Raw genomic sequence first — 8334 nt, forward strand, 5'->3', positions numbered from 1 at the left:
CCCGTGCAGAGCTGGGCAGGCTGTCAGGGGACACAAGCAGCAGCTCGCGGCCACTGCTGTGACTCTGCTCTCACTTGGAGCCCCAGACTGGCTAACACCAGCTGACCATCCCTCTGTGGTCCACAGAGGAGGCTGAGCAGTATCCCTCACCTGCAGTGTCACCCAGCTTTGCAGAACATCTCCCCAGGGAGTCCTGCCCACAGCCCCAGCTTGTGACCAGGAAGCCCTTCAGGCCACACAGCCACAGAGGAGCAGGGGGCTGGCACCACAAGGAGACACCCCTGAGCAGACCGCCAAGGGCCGCAGGGCTCATGGAGGCCAGGAAGCCCCACGGGTGACAGCTCCCGCTGACAGACACTCACCTTTTTTTGCTGGGAATGACCCCAATCTGCTCGCTCTCGCCATGGGGCGTGACAAGCCTGGCTTGCCACCACTCATCGTCGGAGGCATTGATGACGTGCAGGATGTCCCCGTAGGAGAAGCTGAGCCCCTGGCTGGGCAAGCAACTGTCTCGGGTCCGGTCGTAGTCAAACAGAGCTCTGCAAAGGAGCAAGGAGAGGGCTGAAGGCCCCAAAAATGGCCAGGCAGAGCATGGGCACTACCACCTTCATACCTTAAAGGATTTAAACCCAAACTTTGGGGAAGCCTCCTGGCAAGGCGAGCGGTGCCGCGCAGCCCCCAGCACAGCCCTCCCACTGGCAGGCTCAGCACAAGCCCCAGAGCGTGCGATACAGGAACAGCGCTGGACCAAAACAGCTCACCCTCGACCTCAGCTGCGAGAGGCACACGAACCACAGATGTAGCAAAGGCGGCTGTGGTTAGCGAGCGGGCGAAGCTCACACGGCCTCAAGAAAGCAGCGGCATGGCAAGAGGGCAGAGGGGAGGCAGGGCTGCTTCCCACCATCCCTCCCCTGGGGCTGTGGAGCCAAGGAGTGGGATAGGGGACGTCAGACCCCACTGCTGGGGGACAGTTGCACAGGCAGAGACTGCAAGGCACTTGGAGCACACACTTTATTTACATAGAGGGGTGCAGTAGTGCAGAGCCTGTGAATTAGGAACTCATCTGAGGGTATATATACATCTGCTGCCACAACTGGTCCTTTTCAGACACCTAAACACTTCCCCAGAGAGCAGTTTATTTAGTTGAAAATTATCTTCAACATTAAGCTAACCAGCTACAGATTTTTTTTAAACCAGAGAAGCACTAATACCCTTCCTGCATGCACTTTATCACACACAGCACTGCAGCCCCTACCCACAAGCTGCTCTCAGTGGCTTCAAGTGCAGCTTATTTTACTCATGTCAGACCTCAAACCGTGTCTGCTTTGATATATCTGGTTTGCAACAAACCAAACCAAGGGAACGGTCACTAAAAGCACTGCTGCTGGCAGCACAACCCCCGCGCTTGCTCCTGGGACATTGGCCCCGCTCGTCCCCCAGCCCAACACAAGCCCGGGCACCACAAACACTCTCTGGATGCTGGTTTAATCCTGGCACTAAGGAGCCTTCCTCCACCAGGAAAGACACCTTCTGCCCGGCTCATTATCCACTTCTGCTGCAGGGACCCCTAAGCGGGTCTGCAAGCACCAGCTGAGGGACGGTGCAGCAGGTCCCCATGGCACAGCAGAGGTGGGAGAGCACTCCAGATCCCTGCTCCAGCAAGGCCAGGGGAGCACCATGCAATGAAACCCTTCGGGTCACTTGGGACTGGGTAAAGGCAGTCGGTCTTGAATGGAGAGGAAGAGAAGAGGGGCTGTCCTACAGCTCTGGGAGGGCTCTTTGGGAAGAGACCCAATGCAGCCTTATGTGTCCCGGTACCTCCAGCCACCACATCATTCCCACTTTCCCAGCTTGCCCAGGGCTGTGACAGCTCTTGCATTCAGTTCCTCTGCACCCCTGGCTTGCTGGAGCCGGCAGCAAAGCACCATAGGGTGCCTTGGCTGGAGGTGAGCAACACTTGGCAGCCTGTGGCCAAAAGATAAGCCTGTGCATGGCTGGCAGGCCCCTGCGAGGCCAGCACCATCGAGCAAAGCACAAGCCAAGGCCCGCAGGAACTGGTCAGGCCGGTTCCTGAACCCAGGCGGCCTGCCCACACCTCGCACCCTGCCCTGCCGAGCAGCACTGGCCCAGTGGCTCCCTGCCTCCTCCCACCACCGCCACTGGCATCGCAGGGCGGGCACAGCAGGATTTGTGCAAGGGCTGGACACCTGCGGAGCAGAGGCACCAGGCATTTCCTTCCCCAAGGCACGATGCTCCTGGAGACCAGCCCCAGCCCTGATGGCACCCAGGGCCCTCCACGGCAGGGTGCCCCCCAAGGCACAGAGGCAGCGTGGTCACAGCACAAGCAGTGGATTTGGCTGGAGGGCAGGGGAGCAGCGCCAGGGACCCTGCATGGGCTCCTTCCCACACCCAGGCACATCACCCTGTGACCCCCATCCCCACACGGCACCGTGCCAGGATGCCGGCGGACTTTGCTCTGCGGCAGCGCGCAGACCTGCCTCGCCCCTGCCTGTGCTGCAGAGCTGCAGCTCCAAAACACGTGGTGAATGTCAGCACCCCCAAATCATCTCTGGCCAGCAATCAGGTACCCCACTGACAGCACACAGGGTGCAAGGTAGTCTCACAGGGCTGACTCAAGCAGTCGGATAGCAAGTCCTGTAATTGATGCCCTGTCCACAGTGCAGCAGCTCAGCTGGTTTCGGGTAGACTGCGTTCGAAACTACCCCGCCCAGAAGGGCTGGAGCAGCCCAGCAGCTCTCGCAAGCGCGTTCGTGGGGTGTGCGGCTGCCAGAGCCAGGCAGGGTCAGGAAGGGCTGTGCTGGGGGAAAGCTCTCTCCTGGAATCACCCTCAGCTTGGTGCTCCCCAGCTCCACCTGAGCGTATGTGAGGGGACACAGCACAGCAGAGGCCACCAAAGCCACGTGGAGGGATGCAGAAGATACAAGATTCTACAAGCAGTGTGGAGGCAGCGGGGAGCTCTCTGGCTCCCAGGCATGTCCCAAAACACGAGGAACCTATCCAGGCAGGGAACAGGAAACCCCTAGGCTTGACTCAAGCTGGACCTGCTCCAACCATGAGGGTATCCATGGGACAGCAGGGGAGCAAAGGGCAGGACTAGTGAGATGTCACCCAGCTTGTTGTGCACCCCCAGCACGGAGCCCTGAGATGCTAAATCAAGCAAGATACATGCAGAGCCTTGCAGGAAGGCAGGAACTGCAGGAACTCAGAGCTGCAGCTCTCCCCTCCTGCCAGGCCAGGCTCGCACCGGGTCCAGCAACAGCCCAAAGCCCCTCTGCATAGAGCAGTCATGCTGTGGCAGATGCCTTGCCAGCCTTCCCATGGGGAAGGAGAAGCATCCCCTGCTCCTGCCAGCCCCCATCTGCAACAGGCTGCACAGGGTGAGGATTTACAAGGTTATTTTAATTACCAAGGCAAAATTACTCATTAGCCGTCACCCGACTTGCGCTGTGGTGGGCAGGAGGTGGCAGGAGGCAGGCTGTGAGCAGAGGCTGCCTCGGCAGCACAGGACTCTCAGCAGTAAGAGCTGCATGGCTGCTTAACCCCTGCCTGCCCCACGCCTGGCTGCGGACCAAAAGCACATCAAAGGCTCAGAGCGATAATCTTCCTAAGAGCTCATCTCTCCTCCAGCCAGATCCTGCCGCAGGAGGAGACAGCGAGAAGCCTGTTAGCGGGGAGCGGTTTGAGAAAAGTACCCTGAACCCTGTCCCGAACTGCCTAGGGCAGAAGTGGTGCTGGATGCTAGGCATTTCCCCATTTCCCAGTGGTCCCCAGTGGGTTGGCCTGGCCAGCAGCCACCCAAGGCTCTATAGAGACACAAGAGCTTTCCAAAGCAGAGCAGCTCTTGCAAGAGGCACTCGAGTGCAGAGCACCCAGCCGTGACAAACCAGTGAAAAAGCACTGCTCTCCCTGCTGCACCCTCCAGGCTTCACCATGCATCCATCACACTCCCTTCCCCAGCCCCCACAACACCCGTCCACAGAGGTGCTGCATGGCCCAGGTGGAACCATCCCATCCCACATCCTTGGATGGAGCAAGGGGGCAGGCGGGCAGGGCTGAGCCTTACCGAACATAGAGAGATCTCTTCTCACTTGTCCGGAGTGAGCCGGAGCCGGAGCTCATGCTGCTGTTCATCATCTGCTCTCTCAGGTCATGGATCTTGGACTCAAAGCGGCTGTACTCTGCGGGGAGAGAGGTGGTCAGTGCAGGTAAGAGCTGCCGCCGAGGCACATCCCACACTGAGCACGGTGTGACTGGTGAGCGCCGAGAGAGGCCTGGCTGTGGGGCATCTTGCCCACGAGCCTGGCAGTCCACGCACATGAGAGAGGACAAAGCCAAAGAGGTTGCAGCACCCTGTGGGAGACCCTCTCCCAAAGGCTGGGGCAGCAAAGCACTGCTGCCATTACTGGGGGTCCCGACCCACGGCTCTGCCAGCAGCAGAGCCCCTCTCCCCAGCAGGCATGGGAAAGGTGGACACAAAGCATGGCCCTTGTCCACAGAAGGGGAGTGGGGAGGAGGAATTCACCTTTCATTCCTACATCCTGGTGGCAGAGACCCTCAGGAGAAGCCAGGGGACCCTCCAAAAGCTGCTGCTGCCGCCGCCACCTCCCTGCCAGGCGAGGGACAGCAGCAGCCACGGGCGCCCCCCGCCGCGCCAGCCCGACCTTCAGCCAGGTGTAAAGGTCGGGCAGCGAGCAGAGGGTGGAGGCACCAGCCCTGCTCGCTCAGGGCCTAGCAGGGACAGTTTGCTGGGCAGCGAGCAACTGCAGCAACGTGGCACCAGGGAAGCCGCCAGCATCACCACAGCCCACCCTGGCCATTCTCACCCAGTGCCCTTGGCTTTTTCCCCCTGGGCAGTCACATCCCCATGTCTTGGTGAGAGTGGATCAGCACCATCTCTGCTGTAAGACTTGCCCAGAAAGCCTTCTCCACCACCCAGTCGTTTAGATGTGGTTTGGGCTTGGGGTTATTTTGTGAAGCAGAGCACAGCAGCTCAGCGGCAGAGGCAGGGACTCACTGCAGATCGCTGGTGACCCCCAAAACTGCATCGCACAAGGGGAGCGGGAACTGCTAAGAAACACACTGCAGGTTGTGTTTGAGAGCCAGCCCCTCATCCTGCAAGGCAAGAGGCGACTCTCGGTGCAGACACCCACGGGGCTGGGGTTATGGGGTTACACAGCTGCAGCTCAGTGTTTCCTGACCCTCCAGCCCTTTGCTCTGCAGCTGGACCTGCCTGAGCATCCCCTCCTGCACCCAGCTACAAGAGATGCACTTTTACTTAAAGACAAAAAAAAAAAGGTGATATGCACAAAACCCACCAAGCAGCACACAAACTTCACAGCCCCTTTCCTTGTCGTAGGGTATCACGAGGTGCCACATGCCAGACAGGGTCAGCCACTTAATTTGGAGGTCACCAGAACCCCATCAACCCTGGCCGCCTCACGTCCCACTGCCCCTGCCTGCCTTCTGTGAGCAGAGGGCAACGCAGCAGCAGCCAGGCACGGGCAAGGCTTATTTTATAAGAAAACTGTATTCTGACACCAAAGCAGCACTTTGGGACTTGGCAACTTGTACCAGGGTTTTACAGAGCTTCTGGCAGAGCGAGGTGAGCTTCATCCTGCTCCGTACCTCTCACCCCACACTGGGGTGGACCACAGCATCTGCAGTGCAGTTCATTCTGCCACAGGATGCCCATGAGCTCCTACATCCCAGAGGAGCATCCATGAGAAGTGGGAACAGCAGCTCCGTAAACCCTCTTTGGTAAGGAAGGGCTATTTCCCCTGGAAAGCTGCTGAGCTGGGTGCTACAACCCCCATCCCCAGTCAAGTCATCCCAAACCCCACGGGGGGCACAGACTCTGCACACTCCACACCGAAAGGACCACCACTCCCCGCCACGTGGGCTCACGCCCCTCCTGGAACACCCTTCTCCACAAGCCTGGCATGGAGGATGCACTGGGATTGGGCTTACAGCAAAGGGTAAAAGCAGGTTTAGCCACCGCTGGCATCAGGATGGGGATGTCGGGAGGGCACCTTTTGGGTGTCACTGCCCTGCCTGCAACCCAAGGGCAGAGCTCTCAACACCACCGCCTCGGCTGGGGCACTCTGCAGAAAGGCACTTGCCAAATTTTGCTGGAGTGACCATGCTGCTCGGAGGGGCTGGGAAAAGCCCACTGGCACACCAAGATGCAGAAGCCAGGTTGAATGCAGCAAACTGGAGAAGGACCCAGGGGCTGCTCTGCCTTTACCCCCGGAGAGCAAATGCAATCCTGTCTTAGGAAGGGCATCTCAAGAGCCACCAGCCCATGCTCGCTCCAACTGCAGGAAGGTGCAGGGCAGAGGTGCAGACAGCCCCAAAAGCAAAGCCACCACCTCCTCAGCATTCCCACAGGATCCAGGTGCTGGACGTCCTCAGGTCACGCTTATCAAGACCGAAAACTATGCAACAGGTGATTCGGCGCCACTTGCCACGAGTGCCACCATGGTGCTGCGCTGCGTGCCAGGACGTTTGCGATTCCCACTCAGCAACTCGATAAAAACACTGCTCCACCCATCCCAGGGCGAGCTCAGCTCTGGGACCAGGATGCGGCCCTGCGCGCCCGAGCAGACCATTAGGATCAGGCAGGGATCGCCTGCCTGCACCCAGGATCCCCAGCACTGGCACACACCGGTGTGGGGCAGCTGCAAGTACACCCAGAGGAGCCAACAAGACAGCAGGGCTGCAGTCCATTTCTGGGCACCGGGAGAAGGCACAACCCCTAAGCACGCATAAAGCCTCGTGCGCGCACCCTGTTCTCTCCCGCACGCAAACCCGCTTGCCCAGGGCCATCAGCAGAGCCCAGGGCTGCTCAGCCACGGGCTCTAGCCCAGCCACCTGCAAAAACTACCCTCAGAGCCATCCTTCCCCTCCAGCCCAGCATTTTATCACCCTGGCCCTGTACGCCTTCCAGCTGCAGGGTTAAAGTACAGATATCTCCCTGCACAGGGCCCGCGTGCTGCAGGCCCCAGCAAGGGGAGGAGAGCACGGCCACAGGGAAAGCCTGGAGGTTTTTAAAAGTCACCACATGGCCCTGGCGCTTCCCTTTCAGCGGCCAGCTCACAGAAATGCCGTCGTGCAAGTTTTTGTATTTTTAGCTGAAGAGTATCAACACTTTGTTGCATGGGGCGTGAGGAGGGGGAACAGCCAAACTCAAGCGCTGGTGACAGCAGCAGGCAAAGGTCAGGGAGAGAAGTGGTCAGAGAAGGGACCTCACAAGCAGCTCAGAGGCACCATCACAGAGAGCAGCCTCCTCCTCCCCAACGAAATGCAGTGGTCAAAGGTGCTGCACCAGGCGCAGGTGCTCAGAAAGGCAGGACAGCAGCTCCTTTTCCTATCCTTCCCTGCTTTTGTCTTTGCTTCTTTCCACTCCTGGTGTCTGGTCCCCCACAAGGACAGCACCCCATCCCCCGAGACCTGTGGAAGCGGCCTCTCTGCTCCTTCTGAGTCCCAGCAAGGTCAGATGCAGAGCACGCGTGTGCTCATCCAGCACCCCATGGGTGAGCCCTACCTGTGCTCACCTAGGAGATGGGTGCCATCCTCTGCCTCTGCTAGCAGAAAGCAACTTCTCAAAGCCCCTTTCCACCAGCATCTTCTCCTCCGGGCATTCTACAATCCAGCTCTCCTGCTCCTTCCACAGTCATGATACACATAGAAAAGGCAAGCATTTGGGAGCACACATCCTCTCAAGGGGACCCAGTCTTACTCGCACCTAGGGCTCATGTCCAGGAGCTCTTTCTCCTTGGCTCCCAGGCCTTCAAAGCCTCTGGAGTGCTGAGGTCAGCTCCCAGGACGGCTGCAGCCCATGTCCCGGTGCTGCTGCCCTTGTGTGCCAGGAACCATGGCAGACCTGGAAAACCACTGGCTACAAAGCCCTGACATCTCAGCCTTGGCATAAAGGGGTTTCAAAACGTTTTGTCCTGTTTGACATTTAGGAACCGCTAAAAAAAAAACCTCAAGTGGCAAAGGAAGCAAAAAATAAAAGAAAATTAATTCTTTCCTGGAAAAAAGGGGAAAAAAAAAAAGCCAAAACAAACAAACCTCACACCCACAGCACACCCAGGAGCGGCACTAACGGCGGGGACGAGGAGGCGCAGTTGGGACAGGGACCCGACCGTGCCCCCAAGGGGGCACAAGGCCAAGGGCAGCCACGGGGGGACACGCTGGCCTCGGGGGAAGAGGCCCAGGGCTGCTCGGGGAGAAAACCACGGTCACCGGGGTATGGGAATGGCTGCACCCCGGACACGGTAACAGCGCAGCAGCAGCGGTGGCCCAGCCCCC

The 8334-nt window shown here is 59.0% G+C and overlaps 1 protein-coding gene across 3 annotated transcripts in view; it reads right to left on the minus strand.

The window, feature by feature from the left end:
- The window catches only part of DLG3 (discs, large homolog 3 (Drosophila)), a 14168-nt gene extending 9968 nt beyond the window's left edge, over positions 1 to 4200 (minus strand). For 2 of the 3 annotated variants that reach the window (XM_010179740.1, XM_010179738.1), the window contains exons 1-2: positions 4085 to 4194; positions 363 to 539 (exon numbers count right to left, since the gene is read on the minus strand). In XM_010179740.1, coding sequence (XP_010178042.1) covers positions 363 to 539; positions 4085 to 4155 — 248 coding nt within the window. In that variant the 5' untranslated portion in view covers positions 4156 to 4194. Of the gene's footprint in view, positions 1 to 362; positions 540 to 4084 lie in introns of all 3 variants that reach the window. The other variant, XM_010179739.1, reaches the window with a different exon arrangement.
- Positions 4201 to 8334: the final 4134 nt, after the last annotated feature.

Source organism: Mesitornis unicolor, unplaced genomic scaffold, assembly GCF_000695765.1.
Source record: "Mesitornis unicolor isolate BGI_N332 unplaced genomic scaffold, ASM69576v1 scaffold36802, whole genome shotgun sequence".
NCBI lineage: Eukaryota > Metazoa > Chordata > Aves > Mesitornithiformes > Mesitornithidae > Mesitornis > Mesitornis unicolor.